Here is a 22121-nt window from a genome sequence, read left to right on the forward strand (position 1 = left end):
CATAGTTTACTTCGTAGTTTACATCATGGGGTGAGCATGAATTTGGGTTTGGGATTTAGAAAAATTTGGAGTAAGATGTTATGTGCAAAAGAGGATTTGAACTCGAGACCTTGGGTCACCATTGGAAACATCTTACCACTACACTATACCTTTAAAGAGAACTCTTATTTTGATATAAAAATTCTGTATGCATCTATTTATGCATAAAATCCAACTTCTATGGAAATAACACTTTTATATAAAAGAAAATCCTTTTATGCATCAAATTTGATGAAAGTAACACTTTTATAATTTAAAAAAATCTTTTATGCATCATTTTATGCATAAAAATCAATATTGGTGAAAGTAACACTTTTATAATAAAAAAATTCTTTTATGCATCATTTTATGCATAAAAATCAATATTGGTGAAAGTAACACTTTTATAATAAAAAATTCTTTTATGCATAAAAATCAATATTGATAAAAGTAACACTTTTATAATAAAAAATTTTCTTTTATGCATCATTTTATGCATAAAAATCAATATTGGTGAAAGTAACACTTTTATAATAAAAAATTTCTTTTATGCATAAAAATCAATATTGATGAAAGTAACACTTTTATAATTAAAAAAATATTTCCAATATGCATCTTTCTATGCCATAACCTCCTTTGTATGGCTGACCATTTTTCAATTTTTTCTATCCTCAAGCTACTTAAAAATTATCCCAAATGGTTTAAAGCATTCTAAACTAATCAAATTCCACTTTTAAAAGAGAAACAATATGAAAAGTTTAATTCTAACAATTTGATTACTTATCTAGGATAAAGAAAGGCTGAATTTAAGAATGAAGAGAGGGGGAAAGCCTTTCCAACAAGGCATTATTCCTCATAGGAATTCATGATTAGTTTTAAATTCAGTTAAGTAAAATATCAATGATTGAAATTCAATAAAGTAGTAATTGAAATATTATCCTTCGAGAAAGTTAGTTCAGGGAGAACCTTTCCAGACTCAAACCCTGAATCCGACTATGACCAAGACTTAATCTCCTTCGTCAGTTTTAAGAAAAGACGATGTGACCAGTTCAGGAAAATTTCACTCAAATCACCCACCGAATCTGAAATCAAGTTAAGACCCTTGATTCTGATATGAGGATCAAGGTTACAGAATTCAAGAAATTCTGTTGGAATTTTAGACCTGCGATCTAGAAGTATTGGGATACGGATTTAAGCTATACCCATTGTGTTCAAAAGAAAATCAAAACTGAAAACTTGCATAGAAACCCTCTTTTCTTAAAGGACTATCTTAGTTCAAAGGACGGCTCACGTGGCAAAAACCTGCCCAGGTCTTGAGACCAGCCTGGGTATGGTGAAAAATGGTATGCTTCCGGTACGATGGGCGAGGGGCCAAGGAAGCGGTCCCTGAGTGAAGTGCCAGGATACCTAAGGAGGATCCTAGAGGGTTCTGACCAGGCGATGCACGGGCTCGCGGTGCTTAGGACACCCATGCGTATGTCGTGAAAGATATATATATGTCTGACGAGAAAATTATTAAAATCTGTTTACTGGATCTCGTTGCTGACCTGCTGGTCTCAACGGAGAGTCCAGAGTGATACTGTTTTGTGAGAAACCAGGATTGAATGGAAATTTTGAGTTATGACATCTGTAATAACCAATAATTATTTGTCAATGGATTGTTTTATAAGTTAAAGTTTAAAGAGGAGTGTGTGCGTATCTATATTCTAAAGCAAAAGTTAAGAAAGGCATTCAATTATGGGTGGGTGAGTACTTGTCTAGTTCTACCAATTCCAGTGGTCGGGCGGTGGCTAACCTATGGGCTAAATGGGGTTAGGCTAGAATCAGTAGAGTTTTAATAAAATTGATTAATAGGAATACGTTTAGAAGGTGGGTGAGTACTTGTCTAGTTCTACCAATTCCAGTGGTTGGTCGGGCAGTGGCTAGCCTATGGGCTGAATGGGGTTAGGCTAGAATCAGTAGAGTTTTAATAAAATTGATTAATAGGAATACGTTTAGAACTCGAGTAGTTAAATAAAAGCCTGAAGACTTCTCTAATGAATAGATCAACGACTATGCCTGATTCAATTAGGAAAAAAGCATTGATGTAGGCCATCTCTTGGTGGTTCTAGTGATGCCCTATGTACCATGGTATGTGTTTTGTAGAGCTAGATATAGTCATTTAGGACTATAGTACTTTCAGTGTTTGTTCCACTAGGGACACGTGGCACTACTAGTACACTATGTACTAGGGTTCCTATATCTTGTATTTTGGTTCATTCTTTTCTCACTTCAGTACGTTGACATTTTCAGCTCACAAGTGTTCTCACACTCTCTTCTTCCGGTTCTCCGATCCTACAGTGGTATCAGAGCAGGCTTTGCCTACCTCTCCCCGCCAGTTTCAGCCTTCCCGAGCCTCACCATTGCTCATTGGAGTTGATTTCAGCTGGTTTTCTTGCTTGCTGTTCGAAATTCAGATTTATCGACTCCCTCGGCCATTTGGAGCCCTTTCATCGCGGGAAATCTCGTTTTCAGTCAGTTTCCAGCTGGGCGACTACTTGTGGAGCTGATTTCAGCAACTTCGAGCACTACTTGTGGCTGCACCAGGCATTCGGTGGCTGTTCCAACCCGGGAATCTCTTCTAGAATAGGCGCCTAGAAATCGCGACCTCTCTAGAAGCATCTCCCGGCAGTTTTGAGCTCCCCTTCAGCAAATCGTGGCATTTGCTGCTTGCTCCAGCCAGCCGCCACCCATTTTCAGCTTCGTGGCAGCTCAAAACTGCTCCTTCAGCCCCTCAAAACAGTCGCCTACCTCCTCCTCAGCTGGGCGACTCTTTTTGGCACTCGAATCGGGAAGAAATCAGCTGAAATTGTAATTTCTCGGTAATTTACTGCAGTTTTGACAGTTTCTGCCTGTCAAACCCTAATTTTCAGACAAGCTTTTGCTACATTTGCTGTTTTTTGCAGTAAACATTGCCTTTCACAGTCATATTTGAGTCACATCTGCATCTGCTCTTTGATTTGGATCAGAAATTTGCAGATATTTGCTATCTTTTTGGGACAGCCAGCTTGTTGCAGTGATAGCCTTGCAGTTTTTGGGTTTTCTGGTATTTTTCAGGTTATTACAGTTGCTATGGCTGGGAACACTCAAGAGTTATTTGGAGTTCTTTGTGAAGAAGATAAGTTGGATGGCACCAACTATCCGATGTGGTCTTATCTCATGAAACATATTCTTGTTGCAAAGCATTTGTGGAATATTGTTTCTGGGGCTGATCTGAGGCCAGCCAATGCTACAGTTGTTTCTACTGCTGGTCCTTCTGCAGGTGGTACTCCTCCTGATGCCTCTTCCTCTAGCACTCCTGCTGCTCCTCTTCCAACTCAAGAACAGTCTAGATGGGACGCCAGAGATGCAAATGCACATTCATGCATTGCTTTATCATGCAAGAGACTCATTATTCCACACATCGGGTCCTGCAGGACAGCAAAGGATGCTTGGGATAAATTGGCCTCTCTCTATCAGATACGCAATGAAGCTCGTGTTGCATATTTGAGAAGGCAATTACAGGAGGTAAATATGAATGAAAGTGAGTCAATGGATGCATATTTGACCAAGGTTCAGGACCTCATGGAACAGCTTGTCAATATTGATGAGGTGGTGCCAAATTCACAGCTTGTCAGTACTACATTGAATGGGCTGCCAGATACTTATCAAGGGTTTGCTACAACCCTTTGATTAGTGGCCATGGGTAATCCAGACCACTATTCTTTTGATCAGCTAGTTACTTTGCTTTTGCAGGAAGAGCAAAGTAGAGCTAACAGACAAGCCATTATCCCTGATCATGCATTTGCTTCACAGCAGACAAGAAGGGACAAGGCTTCCAAGCCTATGGGCAAGCCAAAATCTGCACCAAGCAGCTGCAATTCCTCTCATGCATCTACAAATACAGCAGATAAGGGAAAGAAAAAAAGATGCAACTATTGTCGCAAGCCTGGACATGATATTTCAGAATGCAGGAAGCGCATTGCTTCGGAGAAAAAGAAAGCAGGATTGACAGTTAATGCCTCACATGCCATTGAATCCCATGAGCCAGCAGATGCTTCACATGCACATGCTCTTCAGGATGATTGGGCATGGGCTGTCCATTGCTCATTTGATCCATCCAAATCTGATGCACTTTTTACTACCAATGATGCTCAGTCCTGGTATTTTGATAGTGGTGCTTCCAAGCATGTCACATCTTACAGACAGTTGTTTCATTCTCTAGCTATGCACCTCGAGGGGGGACTGTTACATGTGCTAATAATGCTTCATATGCTGTAAAAGGAGTTGGAAATGTACAGCTCACATCTATTTCCAGCCATCCTGTCACTCTGACAAATGTTCTTTTTGTGCCTGGCATTGAAGTCAACTTGATTTCAATTTCAGCAATTGCTACTTCAGGTTTCAGAGTCATTTTTGATGGCTACAGATGCCTAGTATATGATCTTCGTGATGACAATGCCATAGTTCTCACTGGCACTTTGCAAAAGGGGCTTTATCACCTTGATCATCATTCAGCTGCACTTTCTATTGAAGCATTGGCTATTTCAGATTCACAGCTTGCTGAAACTCATCTTTGGCATGAGAGAATGGGCCATCTCAATTATAGGGCTCTTGCAAAGCTCCATTCACAGCAGATGGCAAATGATATACCTCAGACTCACACAGTTTCCAAACATGTGTGTGAGGGCTGTCTTTTGGGTAAGATGCATAGATTTCCTTTTCAAAAGAATTGTCCAAAACTCTCACAAAGGACATTGCAGCTAGTGCACAGTGATGTCTGTGGCCCAATGAGGACAAATGCCATTGGAGGATACAAGTACTTCATGACTCTCATTGATGATTTCACAAGGTATTGCTGGGTATATCCTTTAAAGGTCAAATCTGAAGTTTTCTCATGCTTTCAGAGATGGCTGCATATGGTTGAGAATGAATCAGGATGCAAGCTTGTCACCCTCAACACAGATAGGGGGGGTGAGTATATGTCAAAGGACTTTGATGCATTTCTATCCTCACGGGGTATTATTCATTCATGCACTACTCCTTACACTCCTCAGCATAATCCTGTTTCTGAAAGGAAAAACAGGTCCACAATGGAGATGGCCAGATGCATGCTTAAGGCCAAGTCTTTGCCCAATAAGTTTTGGCTTGATGCAGTAATGTGTGCCAACTATGTGCTGAATAGATCACCTACACGGGCATTGCAGACAGTTACACCTTATGAAGCATGGAAAGGCAGGAAGCCTTCACTTTCACACATGAGAGTTTTTGGGTCTCTTGCATATGTTCATGTACCATCTCAGCTTAGACATAAGCTTGATGACAAGGCAATCAAATGCATATTCATTGGCTACAGCCAGGAGAGCAGAGGGTATCGGTTATATCAACCAACTACTGGGAAGATTCTTGTCAGTAGTAGTAGAGATGTGATCTTTAATGAACATTCAGCCTCTCCTCTTGTGGACTGCAAAGCAAAACCAGAAATTGACATGTTTGATGCCTTTGACACTTGGTTTCCTCTACCATTATCAAATCAGGATTTTGACCAGCAACATGAGCCTCCTGTAGGCCTCCCACTCAGCAATAATCAGCCACCATCTCATGCTGATTTGCAGGTTACTCTTCCACCCCAAAATGATCCTATTACTCATGATGCAGTCCTTGAAGAAAGAGCTATCAATAGACAGCAAAAACAAGTTCCCAGATGGCTTCTGGACACAATCAGGGACAGCAAACAAAATCAGCCCCTTGCTGCCCGGACCAGATCAGGGAATAGACAGCTTGGTCACTTTCTTGAGTATGCACTCCTTGCTACAGCTTGCAATGAAGAGCCTTTGTGCCATAAAGATGCTTTTGACAGCAAAGAGTGGATGGATGCAATGAAAGCTGAGTTAAAATCTATTGCCAAAATGACACATGGGAATTAGTAGATCTCCCCCTTGGCAAGCATGCCATTGGAACACGGTGGGTCTACAAATTAAAAAGGAAATCTCATGGCAGCATAGATCGATACAAAGCCCGTCTTGTTGCAAAAGGGTATGCCCAACAACAAGGCATTGACTTTGAGGAGACATTTGCCCCCACCTCCAGGATTACTACCATTCGGTGTGTCATTGCCATTGCAGCCCATCGTCATTGGCAAGTGCATCAACTTGACATCAAGATCGCTTTTCTTCATGGGGATTTGCAAGAAGAAGTCTATGTCACACAACCTCCTGGCTTTGAGGTTGTCAATTCTGAAAATAAGGTATGCCGGCTTAGAAAAGCTCTTTATGGTTTGAAGCAGGCACCCAGGGCATGGTATGCCAAAATTCATGCACACTTACTATCCCTTGGTTTTCAGAATAGTCCCACAGAGCCCACTCTTTATTTCCGTGGGAGTGGATCTGATTTTTTAGTGCTGATTTTATATGTGGATGATATGCTTATCACGGGCCCAGATACTCAGCAAATTTCAGCTTTCAAGGCTGATTTACAACAGATTTTTGACATGTCAGACATGGGACTGCTCCATTATTATTTGGGCATTCAGTTTGCTCATGTTGAGGGGGGTATCATGATGTCTCAGTCCAAATATATTGGACAGCTCCTTGATCGTTTCCAGTTTGAGGATTGCAAGCCAATCTCTACTCCAGTGGACCCTGGCTTCAAATTCTCAGCTCATGATGGCAGCCCACCATGTGATATCACTCTTTATCAGCAGGCTGTTGGATGCCTCATTTATTTATGTCACACCAGACCTGACTTGCAGTATGCAGTATCTCAGCTCAGTAGATTCATGCACATGCCCAGTTCACAGCATTGGCAGGCAGTGAAGAGAGTCTTCAGATATCTCAGAGGCACTCAGGATTTAGCCCTTTTCTATGGTGATCAGGGTTCACTTACCATGCATGCTTACACGGATAGTGACTGGGCAGGATGTTCGGACACCAGAGTGTCACATACTGGCAATTGTTTTTTGCTTGGCAATTCATGCATTTCTTGGCTCAGCAAGAAGCAACCGACAGTTGCCACATCTAGCTGTGAAGCTGAGTACAGGGCAGCTTTCACTGCTACAGTAGAGTGTGTTTGGCTTCGACAGTTACTTACAGATCTTGGTATTTGCCAGACATCCTCCACTATTGTCTACACTGACAGCCAAAGTGCTTTGGCCATTGCGCGTAACCCAGTGTTTCATGCGCGTACCAAGCATATTGAAGTTCACTATCATTATGTTCGGGAGCGGTTGTCAGCAGGAGACATAGAGTTGTCCTATCTTCCCACAGAGGACAACATTGCAGATATGTTTACAAAGGCACTTCCTCGTCCCAAGTTCCAAGCCTTCCGCCAGGCTTTACACTTGGTTCCCTTTGTTACATGATCTGTCATTCCTTATACACTCATAGGTGGCTATATCCTTCTGGATGAACATGTGCCACCATGACTAGAAACTACTAGGTATTCTGAGACGTTTCTAGAGTACTTCAGCCCATCCCATGGAGGGGGGTTTGTAGGCCATCTCTTGGTGGTTCTAGTGATGCCCTATGTACCATGGTATGTGTTTTGTAGGGCTAGATATAGTCATTTAGGACTATAGTACTTTCAGTGTTTGTTCCACTAGGGACACGTGGCACTACTAGTACACTATGTACTAGGGTTCCTATATCTTGTATTTTGGTTCATTCTTTTCTCACTTCAGTACGTTGACATTTTCAGCTCACAAGTGTTCTCACACTCTCTTCTTCCGGTTCTCCGATCCTACAATTGATCCCTTCAAGTTAAGTTTGTAATAGTTTCCCTTCTATTTGGTTTATTCAGATGAAGTTTAGTTCAGTATCTTGACCTCGTTAGAAAAATTCGTTAAGAAATTCAAAATAGTGGAATCGTCTCCATTTTTCGGGCATGGGAAATTTTCCAAGTTTCGGTTTTCAGAATGACCACCAGCTTGTCTCGTGCCCAGACATTCGAGGGCGAGGCTCCGAGTAGGAAACCCTGCCTCGCGCATGAGGCAGCTGCTTCTGCTGTCTGCCAGCTATACCGGGAATCTGGTGTGCAGAGGGGGCAGTGGGATCCTACAGGAACTCTTGATCATGATGGGACATCATGGTGTTTCCAGGCCCATTAGAGATGAGCTGGCAGTCTATCGGTGGTGAAACCTTAAAGCTAGTTCACAAGCCCATGCTTTGTATCTTTGCCTTGTTCCTATGTTGGGAGATTTTTCTAGATCATGGTCTATCCTAGCCTACGTGGCTAGGGTCCTCTTGATCATTTCTTTCAATAGATACAAAATGTATTTGTCTAGTTGGACTATATTTGGGGTTGTACGTCCTTTGTTTTTTGCTAAGGCAATTGTACCCTAGTTCTTCCCTTTCTTCTAGTCTCTAAAAATCCACTTCAACAATCTTGGCCTCCAAAGTATTGACTCCTTACTCCATGCATGGTTTTTGTAGCCACTTGTGTAGAAAAAGCATGGGGTGCCGAGAATTTAAGAATGATGACATCATCAATATAGATGTACATTATTGGATCCTACCTATCCTCCTAGCTCTAGCTCCAACCATGCGGTGGCACTCCATTGGTGAGGGTCCCTGACTGTACTACTCTATGCATGAGCCTCTACCACCTCACATGAGGCTAACCATCAAGAGGTGAAGCTACTTTCCCAAACTATCTTGAAGGTGGTGGATTGGTCCCTCCTTCCAGTGGATCCTCCGAATGGCCCCATCACCATTCATGTTTCTACAATCTGAGCTCCCTCATTCTCCTCCAAAAACTCTCTAATTTCCTCCAAGTCTCATTGAGGGCCGTTGTTCCAGCTCTCATTGTATGATGTTGTGCTAGATTCCTGACATGCTTGCACACTATCCATTTCTTCTCTTCTACTTTGTCCTTTATTCTAATTAGATCTACAAGTAGTCTATTTTTTCCTCCCTGAGTCCCTTGTGCATCTCCTATGATTTTTTTTAAAGCTCATCCTTTTTATGTAACTCCACTTTGTGCTTATCCTTAAGTTTTTGGATCTCCACTTCTCTTTTGACCACCAACTCAGCCCAAACATATGTGACTCTAGCAGTTTGCTCCTTTGCGGCTTCTTTTTTCTTAGCACTAGCCTATCTCGCGACAACCCAAGTGGATTATGGTTCACCTTATTTTTTAACTCTTTGATGGACTCATTGTCTTTTTCATAATTCTTTTTGAACTCCTTGATCAATCCATCCACCAACTCCTTTATATGAGTCCAGAGTGCTTGTTCTTTGTTATTTTCTCTTCCAACTATCTAGTAATGGCCCCATGACGTGCCCCCACAACACCTTCTTAGGTATATTATCTAGTGCTAAGCACACCAGCTCCCTCTTGGAGGCCTTTTCCTATTGTATGACTACTTTCTTGACTTCTGCTTTCAGGTTCTGAAACTTTTCTTTCCATTCTTGCACTTCTTTTTGTAGTTGTTTGTTCTACTCTTTGAGACCATCTAGGTTTCTGGAATAACCAGACCCTCCTTGTTAGAGATGCATGGTTCTCTTTGGAGCCTTCCCCTGCCCCCAAATTCACAAGTTGTGGCCTATCCTAATCTCCTTGGCCTATCATCTTCCTTGTAATAACTAGCTCTCTACAGGTGGGAGTGGGTGCTTCTCGCACAACTTTTACGCTTGTTGAGGTATTCCTCCCATACTACTTTGAGCTCATCTATGGAATGTTCTTCCCCTTCTTCCATTTTTGTATCATCGAGCTTGTACATCACCCTCTCTACACGAGTGTAGTCAATTAGTGTGGCTTCTAACTTTATCATTGGTAATGTTGCTAGCTTGTCCTGACATACTAGCTTATACCAATACTTTGGCATAAGTGACAAGAATTGGTATAATGTAATGTTTAGCTACATCTTGCTCTCCACTACCATAAGTTTTCCCTAGCATAGGCTTCTTACTAAGAGTCATTTCTTTCTCTAGGACATCCTACTCTAGAGTGTTTTTAGTTCGCTCAATGTGGTAGGTCTTTCCTACATTGTCTAAATCACTCCTTAGTCTTCTTTCACCAGCTTGGTGATGACCAGTTCTCGGACTCTATGTTGCTCCACCTATTCTTTTGACTTCAACCTTCCTGCTTCTAGCTTGTACTTGGCCCTATGATCTCATCACAACCATCAAATCTAGTTTCCCCTGCACTTTTCCAATGACAGTTTCCACTCTCACTATGTTTATTGTACGTGCTTGTCCTCCTTAAGCTACATCACCTTGTTGTCTTGTGGCTTGAAGCTCTTGATGATGTATTTGCCAAACTGGATAGTCAACCTATCTATGTCTGGGTGTAATATAGTAATAGCAAGTTAATCTTTCTCCTCTCGATCCAAATCTACCACCTCCTCCTCGTCCATATTACCAGGCATTTTGAGGTGCTGCTACTTGTCCATATTACCAAGCATTTTGAGGTGCTGGTGCTTGATTCACATCTAGTAGTGGGACTTGTCTTTGCTACCTTTTAGTTATTCTTGGATTCCTATTTCTCGTATTGTAGTAGAATTTTTTCATGGTGTGGTTTGTTTTGTCAGATGGTGCATTGTTGAGGAAGGGGCATCTTCTATTCTTCCTTGGTGTGGCCTTGGTTCTTACACTCTGTGCATCAGACATCCATCCTTACTCCAAAACTATGCATTCTCTGGTTATCTTGGCTAGGGTGGCTTTTAGTTCTTCATGAACATCCACTACCTGCTTCTTGCCTTCTTTCGAGGCTTTCTCTCTTTGTTGATTTTTTCGAATTCGAGCTAGTGTCTCCACTTCAATTGTCCTCTCCAGAATCCAGCTCTGAGGAATATTCCTCCCTTTCTTTACATTTTAAGCCCTCTTCTCGTTCTTCTTAAGCTCTTTCTTTCAATACTCTCTCTGTTCTGACAATTTCTACCACCACTTGTTCGAATGTTCGAATGTTCAAATGTGAGCATATCAGCCCCTTGAGGAGCCCTTGATATGAGCTTGAAGATATTCCATGGTGGCTTCAAAATCAGTCCCTTGAGAGGAGTCTGAAGATATGCCATGTCTTTGAAGTACCCAAAATTCAGCAATCAAGATCTAGATGCACATGTATCCCTTTAAAACCACTTTCACAAAAGATAGAATTCTTTGCCACAACACTGGGAGCAAAAGCAACAAGCTAGTATGTACAATATGGTCTAGATTACTTCTAGACCTTCGAGATAGTAAAGGATGCTTTCCTAAAGAGATTCTATAAAGGATAAGACAACCACCCAAGTGAGAGGATAAATTGCAGAGGGTTGATTTCACCGATAAGGAGTGGTTGTCTGTATGGCTTCTAAAGCAATACCAGAATGAGAAACACTTTGTGAGATGACTAAGGTCAATACTTCGACAACAAGCTCCTCTATTTCAAAGTTAGTAGGGAGTTTAATGATCTTGTAATACACAAGCGGATATTACTTTTATAGTTGGTGTATTGAGTAGTTTCTCAAATTGCCCTGGGAGAAGCATTGGGGAAGGTAAGGATGCAAGTGTTGAAATATATCCAAGGTATACTTAGGTATACACTTGGGTACAAGATCACCAAGTCCTTCATTGGACCTAATAGTTCCTAGTTTAAACATTGGATATTGGCCATATGTGGATAAATGGTTAGGAGATGGCTTGTGTAGACTTAGCACGACGCCAAGTAGGATGCATGCAAGTGTGGGTCAATTGATTGGACTTTAAGGTGGAAGGAGATCTTCCAAGGGCACCTTATCCTCAAGTTTGCAGGGTAGGTTCATGTAGAGCTATCAATAGGTGCCCGAGTACTCAATACAACGTACTTGTCATACATGGGGATGTTACAAAAAAGAGCAACCCATCACCCACATGATGATAAGAGTGGAGTATTTATTTCCAATCTATGTATGAATTCTTTCTTAAAAAGGTAGATTCGACTGATTAAGTTGTATCCTAGGGTCTTAATAAAAATTAAGGCTTAATTTACCCAAAGTTTGTTTCTCTATATTCAGTAATTAATTGACAAAACTATTAGGGGACATATTGCATGCAAACTTCTACATGCTTTTATAGTTTTCCAAAGAGCATCTCGATCCACATCTTCGTCATTATCTTTCCACTACTTTTTTCAAATCACATATAGCCTCTCAATTAACCGGCCGAGTTTAGAATCTTCTCTTTTCACCTCTTCTACACATTTGTTCAACCTTTTTTTAATTATACACACATCCAACATTGAGAGAGTTGTTATATTTTTTGCATCTATTCTAGTATAAGCATCATGTGGGTGGCATGAAACCTACCTTAAATATCCTAAACATTATAAATTCCATAGTGACTATGAATTTCATTCAAGCATAAACATTACCATCTTTGTACGAAATGTGTTAATACTAGTCTTCTATTTCTAAAAGTCATTTTTATGGATTTTTAAACCTTTTTATAAAACAAAATTGTGTTCTACATGATGACGTTTGAAAGAATCGCTTACATAGAAATTATGTGAATGCAATGATGAGAAGAATTAAAAATTTCACATAACAAACTGATGTGACTAAAACTAATATCCTTGTATTAGCCTTATTGGGACTCTTTTATGAAAAGCTCATATTATAATAGAAATGTGCCCCATAGATTCTCTTTCATGGTTCTAACCATGAAACTTCTCCTTTATGGCTATGAAACATTGCTGCATGCCATTTTTATAGTTTTTTTTGCAAAGATATATATACATATATTTTTAATGATGAACATATTAAATTTATATTACGAGTGAACATGCCAAAAGATAAGATTTGTGAAGTTTCATAGTTTTTAATAAATCATATGAGTAATTGAATTGAAGACACGTGATGTTTCATAGTTTTTAGCAATCATATAAGTAATTCAATTGTCTTAAAATAGGGCTAGTGTTAAATATGGAGTTTAAAAGGATCAAGGATTTTCTAGTTAATAGCAGTGAACTTTAAGCAATGTTGTATGAAATTTGCATACCTTGTCTACAAATGTGAAACATTTTAGCATCTCGGGTTTGGTGTCTTACAAGAAAGTGCCACATGTGAATGCTCAATCATTTAGGTATATGAGGCTTCTTTAGAAAAGACGTTGATGTGGCACATTCAAAGCTTGTTTTGTATGAAGTAGTTTAGATCTCTTAGTAAGCTTTTGAAGCAATCAAGATTCACTTTTATTTAAATTTGAGCATGTTAAGTAGTTTATATTTCTTAATGACCTTTTGAAGCAATCAAGATTCGCTTTTATATAGGGTGGTCGCCAAAAGAGAAGCACATACACTTCCCAAGATTTCATGAACAAATCAAACAAATGATCAACCAATAACAAGGCAAGATCGCATGTGTGTACTACCATATTTTTTTCACACAAGTTGCAACACACTTGCATCATGTACACTAACATGTCATCCTAGTTCCAACCCAAGATGCAATGTTTTTCATTCACCCAAGGATGCTTGTGAACAAATTCCTTTAGCAATTAGTAAAGCTTTCCTCATTGAAATTGCCTTTAATGTTTGGAGGAAAGTGCATCTTGTTTTGGTAGTCTAAGACGAAGATGTGAGAAAAGATGTTAACTCTAGCAAATGTCTAGAAGGTTTTTAATCACCCAACCATAAGATTCAATACTATTTGCTTATGTGTGGACACTTGTGAAGAAAGATCTCTTAAATTAGATCCTAGTTAGCTACGATGCCCCAACACACCCCCCGAACCCCCCAATTGCTTGGGCATGCACAAAGGAGGGTTGGGCATAGAGGTGCTAAGGGGTAGTAGCCTAATGGACCCCACAAAAATGTGTGCTCTGCTTACTGCCTCGATTGATAAAGAGTGCTTCCTTGCTACTAATTAGTTTGAGCAGTCCCCACCCATCCATGTCCAACAGTGATACCATATCCTCCTCTAGAATAGAATGCTAAAGCATTCATAGCATCTCCCCTCTAGAATAGAATGCTAAGCAACCATACCATCTCCCTTGTGTGAATGGGAGCTCGCCATATCGATATCCTTGCTAAAGCTTTTGGACTCTCCTCAATTTGGGAACGTGGGCCTATTCGAGACTGTTGCTTGGCCTTGGTTGTGTAAAGGGCCTTAATATCTTGGAAGTTGGGCAATGCAATTGAATATCGTGTGTAATGAGACATGGTGAAGCCACGTCAGATCTGAGCAAGGTCTCCCTTCTCCCCTCGGATGGAGTTTTTTTTATAAATATAATTCCTATGCCTTAAAAAAGAGAGAGAGAGAGAGAGAGAGAGAGAGAGAGAGAGAGAGAGAGAGACATTGTGAAGCACACTATAGAGTAATTTAGTTTTTTTTATAAATATAATTCCTATGCCTTTAAAAAAAAAGAGAGAGAGAGACATTGTGAAGCACACTATAGAGTAATTTAGGCATTACGAAGCACGCTAATGGTTTATAAATGCGAAAGGTGGGCGCCCATCAAGACTGAGCAAAACGTGCCTCGTGTTGGAGCATTTTCTATTATTTCTCGCCGTCTGGGGGGGGGCCTTTCGTCGTCTTTCCGAGAGGATATGGATAAGGACGTAAGTTCACGTAACAATGGCTATCTTCTATAATTAGCCCCTTAATTCTCCTCCGAACTCGTCTCCTCCACTGCGTTTTCCTTCTCTCTGTATATCGCTAAGTTCCCTTCTGGTTCTGAGCACTTCTCACCCTCTGTATACCTCATCTTTGCAATCCATGGCCATCATCTCCTTCAGAGCCACCTCTACCCCTATTGGATTCCATGCTCGTCATGCTCTCCTTAAGAAGTCCCCTTTCGCAGCTACCAGTAGCAAGCTCTCACGAAAACACGCCTCCATAGCCAGAGCTTACATCTCTACCTCGCCCACCACGGACCCTTACACTACTCTAGGCCTTCCTGCAGGCGCTTCCGAGCAAGAGATTAAGAAGGCCTACCGCAAATTAGCCTTGCAGGTACCATCTCTACTAGATCAATGCTGCTGGATTCCTGCTTTGTATTAATGCTAACCAAGTCTGCTAAATGGGTTTCGAACTCTCTATTAGATGAGTAATGCGAGATCCTTTGCGCTTTGATTAGTGCTAACAGAGCCTGTTAATGGGTTCTCTTTTTTTTTTTGTGGCAGTTCCACCCTGATGTTTGCAAAGGAGACTCTTGCACTACCACGTTCATTCAAATAGGCCAAGCCTATGAGGTACAGAGCTAAACAAAATGATAATCAACAATTAGATGAAGCAATCTAGTATGGTAATCAAGAATTAGACGTAGTAATCTAGTATTCTAGCTCACCTGTGATGCCTAATGTGGGATAAAATTATGGATTTGCAGGATATCATGGATTGCCTAAGGGGGAGGAGGGCCATGGAGGCTTGTTATGAAAATGTGCAGGAGCCCATGATGGGCGTGAATGACGAGGCATGGGAGGATTGGGAGGACTGGATGGGCTGGGAAGGAGCTGGCACCAGGGATTATTCCTCCCACATTAATTATGCTTTGTAGCTGTCTATATACATATTAATTAGTTAATTAAATGGCATCTCACAAAAAATTGGGTGATTGCGTGTGGGTAAAAAACCATGGACAAACGTATTTTTGTACATAGAATTCGGCGTCCAAGGGCACCCAATTTCAGTGGAGTCCTCCTCCTCTACCCTACCCATTCTTTCAAATACAAAGGTTCTTTCTTTTTTTTCTCCTTTTTTTTTTCCTTCCTTGGGCAAATCCTCTCTCTTATCTCCTATTCCTCTCTCTATAATGTGATAAAATTTTGAAATACGTTCTCTCTCTCTCTCTCTCTCTCTCTCTCTCTCTCTCCTATTTGTAGGGGTTGGGCTACCAAATTCAAATTCAAATCTCTTAGACATATTATATCATGAATGGCCATTCAAAGCACCAAATTTAAATTCAAATTCAAATTCAAACCTCTTAGACTCTATATATCATCAATGGCCTTTCAAAGCCTTACACCCAAAGAAAAGAGGTATCTCTTCTCTATCTCTATATTATCTCTCTCGAGTTTGTATCTCTCCTTAGAGGTATCTCTTCTCTATCTCTATATCATAACGATGGCGACTCTAAATTATCTCTCTAGAGTCGGCATCTTTCCTTGGTTGCCACGAGGCATCCAAGGAGAAGGTGTGCCACATGTGAGATAATATAGAGATAGAGAAGAGATGACTTTGAGTGGAAAGCTTTGAATAGCCATTGATGATATAATGTTCTACATAATGTCTTTCATTGTCTCTAATAGTAGTTGTATTCATTCATCTAGGAAAATCTCATTTGATTTAAAGGATAGGACGGAAATTCCTTTTTGTTTCATTAAATTTTAAGTGCATTACAAGAATTTTTATAGCACAGCTTGTGATGGTCGTATGCTTTACTTGCTATTTGAGAAGATAATGAACGAAAGTGAATCATCAAAGCACACGAGCATTGATGCATACATAAATCAAATTGAAGTATACAAAATATATCATTTGGACAAAATTCTTATTATGGGGTCATAGGTTTAAAATATTCCAAAACACACCTTGACTTTTGGCCAATTGATGGCTCTATCTTGCAAGGTTAGGAAAGAGCAAGCATGAATAAAACTTGAAAAATTGCACTCTAAAAGGCCTTGTTGAAACTTACAAGGTGGTGATTCATAGAGAAAAAAGGCCTAGGCCAAAATCTGGGTGAATAGCTATAAGATAAGGAGAGAAATCAAATTAGGAAGCTGATAAACTTCAAATGTACCTTGATGAATCTAATATTTCCTTAAGAAGTTGATAAACTTCAAATGTACCTTGATGAATCTAATATTTCCTTTTAAATCATGTAAGACCTTAGCTACTAAGGTTAATTGATTTCATATTCTTAACTTACATTCAATAGTTACACATATTTACGAGATTGCGAAAACAAGGGGCAAGAAAACATTATATATTCCTATTCTACACTCACATGAATAAGTATCAATTTAAAGTTCAACTAGAGGCAATAAAACATTAAATACTCTTCACTCAATTTTAAACTTTAACACTAATAGTAAAACCTTATTGCAAGAGAGAGCATAGAAGATGTTGAACATGACTCTACTAACTAATAGTGAACTCAACTCATAGTGACCTTGAGATGAAGGCTTTATTCAAGGGGAGAATATAGGGGAACAAGTACATACAGTTGTTAATCATAGACTTGAGAGTGACTCAAGTTAGGCAACTTGAGAGTGACTCAAGATGCCTAACTGGGTAACTCTCGGGTTGGAAAAACCCAAACTCATAATAAAGGTAATTTACTCGAGATGTGAGATATAACAATAATACAAGGCACTACAATAACCAGATTTTTTTTCCCTAAACATGCAAAATGGAATATATACAAAGTAGAACTATATTTCAAAAAGAGATTTGTACAAAATATGACAATACCCCATGCCATGAGAGATTTGTACAAAATATGACAATACTTCGCGCCATGTGATTGTAATGTTGTAATTGCAAGAATAATATTTGATGATTCAAATGATCATAGAAATAGAGCCTTTATAAGATAACGAGCTATTGTTGGTCCTTTGAGGTGGTTTCACTTTATAAAATCCTATAGCGCATGCACATGCAAGCATGAACTTAAAATACCCATGTTTTTCTAAAATTAACATTCTTAAATACCTCCCTTTTTTGTAAGTATATAGTTTTGGACTTTAAAATCCCTCTTTATAAATTCACAAACTAATTATATTAAATAACTATTTGTTTGATCCCCTCTTACATGTATACACCATGTAAGTCCCCCAATTTAAAAAAAAACCTTTGTGCACCAAGGTGCTATGTTACATATGTATAAAGTGAACCCTATATCCAATTCCTTGGTACATGTATACACCATGTAAGTCCCCCAATTTAAAAAAAAACCTTTGTGCACCAAGGTGCTATGTTACATATGTATAAAGTGAACCCTATATCCAATTCCTTGGTCTACCATTTGTTTATAGATTCTCTTTGAAAAGATAGTGTTCAAGTCAAAAGCTTATCTCAGCCTTATTGAAGCATATGTCATTGGGTTTTATCTTAGAGATATAAATGCAACTTCCCATGTGGGTGTGCTAGCTCGTCCCATCGCATCCTCACTCCATTGTCACACCGGAATGCTCCTTGCCAAAGGGGTGAAGGGAGAGCTCTAAATGCCTATGTTAAACCACATTGGCTAATATTATTATGAAAGTGCGATAGCATTTTTGAGCCATATTTTTTGTACCGTGCAATGTGCTTCATATAGATAATTATGAAAAATCTCTGCTTATGACTTGTATAATGCCGAAAGATAGTCAAAACTGCGCTTACGACTTGTATAATGCTGGTAGTGTATACTTAGACTAGGAAACTAGCCTAGACTAGCTTTTGGGTCCCTAAACATTACTTGGGAAATCGGGTATTATAAATATGAGTCTTGTATATAAGACTTTTTGACTAATGAGAAAAGACATAATCCCATTCTCACAATTAAGTTTTAGTTTCTTGCTCTTGTGATTGGAGCTTGCTTGTATGCTCTCTTTTCTTTATTGCATGCATGCTTGAAGATTGTATGGGTGAGTGATGGTATGTTGATTCAAGTTCTCTTCTCCCTCTCTCATTAGGAATTTTTTGGACCCAAAAAGGGCCTCCTAAGGATTCCTAATTTTAAGGGATTAGAGCTTAAAAAGCTGGGCTTAAGGGAGACAAAGGCTATGATGACCCCTATTTTTTGCCTTGCCACATCAGCCATACCCCCCTAGTTTCACTTTTTAAAGGGAATATTCTCATACTCTCTCTTACTTTTTGACTTTTCTCATACTTTCTTACTTTTTGAAATTTTTATCTTCACTCTCTACAAATTGAATCTTTCTTGTCAGTTTGAACTCTTCTTTCTCATTAACTCCCACCATATCTCCCTTCCACATCAGCAAAACATTCTCGTATTTAGGTGGGTCCCAAAAAGTAAATTTTTTTAATTTTTATTTTTACATTTTGAGGTGAAAAAACACCACCCAACCAATATATATGATGAAAATAAATTTTTTCCTCCAAAAAGCTTGTAATTCAAGGGTCACGTTAGAAGCTTGTCAGGAGCCAGTACATCCATAACTAACTGTCAGGTCCCCACCATAACCCCATAAACAAAACTAACTGTCAGGAACCACTACATCCATGAGATCCCGAAATTGTGGGGACCCCAAAAATTATTATTTTTTAATTTTTCTCATAAATATAATTTATTGATAAAAAAATCCATGTTAGTATATTTGTATATCAAAAATATCATTTTCTACTTAGAAAAACGGATTTGTGTTAAACCTGCAACAGCAAAGTTTTAACAGTCTCACTCACTCACTCCCTCTCTCTCTCTCTCTCTCTCTCTCTCTCTCTCTCTCTCTCTCCCTACTATGAGGATCTCTCTGCTTTAGCTTCTTCCTCTGCTTAGCTATGGAGCCTTTGCAAGCTGTGTGTGTAGCCCCTTGTGAAGCTGAACGGAAGGTTGATTTACACATTTGTATTCCTGAAGAGTATGGCAGTTCTAAAAAAACCCATCCTACTGATGCACAATCTGTCCAAGCTCGTAGGATAGCTAAGGAGAAAAATGTAGATCTTTGGGTTGATGGGCATCTCTATCCAGTTGACCCTTCATTAAGAGCAAACCCTCCTTTCCATAATTTATCATCTTTTATGTAATTTGTTGGTGAAGGAGAGCTTGGCTTGTTAGGATACTACAGAAGATTGACTACAAGTGGAGCATAGCAAACCCATATTCTCCATGTGGAGTACCCAAGGGATGGAGAAATCACATTATAAAGCAAGAGGGGTTTATTTCAAAAATACAAGACATGGAGGTGGAGCTTCTGCAGGAGGAACACGCACAAACTATCTACAAGAGATGTTGGTTTTATCGCATAACCTTTGGAAGGGTATTGGCGGGCCCAACAATCTAAGCTTGCGCAAGAGGCACGCAAGGCTGCAAAAAGTCATGCTCGACTGTAATGGTTGCAGACCAATGCTCCCCATAGGCATGGTGCTTGGCGTGCACGAATGAGGAGACAAGGGAGGCGTTGGGTTGTGCACGCACCAACATAAATCTAGATGTAATAAGGTTAAGAAAATAAGTTTAGTTAGGTTTTCTTTTTTTACCCTTAAAAAAAACTATTAATAGTTCCTTCTCTCACTTCATTTTCACTTCACATTTTTAGAGAGCTTGAGCTCAAGATCTACGTAGACACCCACATAAGGACACCAGCACATCACCACGTTAGCATAGTCGTACATGGATATGGCACACACCAAGAACACCGCACGTGTTACCATGCCTTCACAAAACACAGTGCAAGGCACCAACGACCATATACTGGCGACACCACGGAAGAGAGTGACCCCTTGGATTCTAGGACACGCCCAATGGGATCACGAGAGTCCAACCCTCCTCCCACAGCAACACCAGCACACACACATGCATGCCCTTCTAGTGGGAGCAAGCGTGTGAAGAAGACCCCACAATGCAGCCACCCCAGAGATCAAGACAGAGAGGCCGATGATGATGAGCAGTTCAACTGGGTTGGTGAAAACATTCCTACATTGCGCAGCACCATAGGTGGCAAGACCCTACTATCAGGACACGGTCCCCTACCTACCCAGGAGGATGATACACAGGTACCACAGCAACAAGAGGAGGAGTATTTAGACTATGAGAGAGACCAAGAGGAGGTTCTTGCAAGTGCGCGCAAGCGTAGAAAGGTCAAGCTAGGGCTCTACAAGAAATCAAGTTTTATCAGAGGAACATTGAGTTGCTAGAAGAGCCCCTTTCGCTCGCACAGTGAAGGAGATTCTCCAACGATATAGAACAGAGTTCCGTGTGGAGGGGATTGCCCTTGAAGCATAGCTAGAAGCCTCCGAGGCTTACCTTGTTGGGCTTTTTGAAGACACCAACCTCCTTGCAATACATGCAAAGAGGATTACCATATTTGCTAAGGACATGCAACTAGCTCGGCGCATTCGAGGTGAGCGAGACACGATCTAGAGATCTTAGATGTCAACATTTTTTTTGAAGTAACTCTTTTGTTTCAAACCCCCCTTTGTAACAAGCCTATCTGGCTTTCATTTGTAACAAGCCTATCTGGCTTTCATTTGTAACCTTATGATAAAAAAATTTATTGTTTGTTTAACATGGAGTGTCTATCATGTGCCAGTTTGTCACCCAAGGCATCAAAAATACTCCTGGAGGACTGAGGAAACTGTGCTAAAACAGTGCGAATTTGGCCTCTGCAATGGCGATGTAGGCTCAAAATTCGCACTGTTCTGGCACTTCTCCCCTAGCCACTCAGGATCATTTCTGATGCATTTAAGCACACTAATTGTGTGAGAAACAATAGTTTATAAGATAAAAACACCTTTAATCATGTGTAAAAATATAGTGTTTATCATCCAATACATCAGAATTGCTCCTGGAGGACTGGGAAAGCTATGCCAGAACAGTGCGAATTTAGGCTCTGTAGCGGCAGCGCAGGCTCAAAATTTGCACTGTTCTGGCACTACTCCCCCAGCCAACTGAGGATCATTTCTGATGCATTTTTAATGAAGTTGAGCACACTAATTGTGAGAAATAGTAGTTTATAAGATAAAAACACCTTTAATCATATGTAAAAATATAGTGTTTATCATCCAATGCATCAGAATTGCTCCTGGAGGACTAGGAAAGCTATGCCAGAACAGTGCGAATTTAGGCTATGGAGCGGCAGTGCAGGCTCAAAATTCGCACTGTTCTGGCACTACTCCCCCAGCCACTCAGGATCATTTCTCATGCATTTATAATGAAGTTGAGCACACTAATTGTGAGAAATAGTAGTTTATAAGATAAAAACACCTTTAATCATATGTAAAAATATAGTGTTTATCATCCAATGCATCAGAATTGCTCCTGGAGGACTGGGGAAGCTATGCCAGAACAGTGCGAATTTAGGCTCTATAGCGGCGGTGCAGGCTCAAAATTCGCACTGTTCTGGCACTGCTCCCCCTAGCCACAGGATTATTTCTGATGCATTTATAATGAAGTTGAGCACACTAATTGTGAGAAATATTAGTTTATAAGATAAAAACACCTTTAATCATATGTAAAAATATAGTGTTT

General features: G+C 40.0%; 1 protein-coding gene across 1 annotated transcript; it reads left to right on the top strand.

The window, feature by feature from the left end:
* The first annotated feature begins 14580 nt into the window (after nucleotides 1-14580).
* Nucleotides 14581-15680, top strand: LOC147634834 (chaperone protein dnaJ 8, chloroplastic-like). The gene is made up of 3 exons (XM_086803421.1): nucleotides 14581-14941; nucleotides 15112-15180; nucleotides 15315-15680. Exons 1-3 carry the CDS (start codon nucleotides 14705-14707, stop codon nucleotides 15483-15485), a joined length of 477 nt encoding a protein of 158 aa, XP_086659547.1. The 5' UTR covers nucleotides 14581-14704; the 3' UTR covers nucleotides 15486-15680.
* The last annotated feature ends 6441 nt before the right edge of the window (nucleotides 15681-22121 follow it).

Source organism: Cibotium barometz, chromosome 10 (assembly GCF_041138505.1).
Source record: "Cibotium barometz isolate CiBa-2024 chromosome 10, ASM4113850v1, whole genome shotgun sequence".
Classification (NCBI taxonomy): Eukaryota; Viridiplantae; Streptophyta; class Polypodiopsida; order Cyatheales; family Cibotiaceae; genus Cibotium; species Cibotium barometz.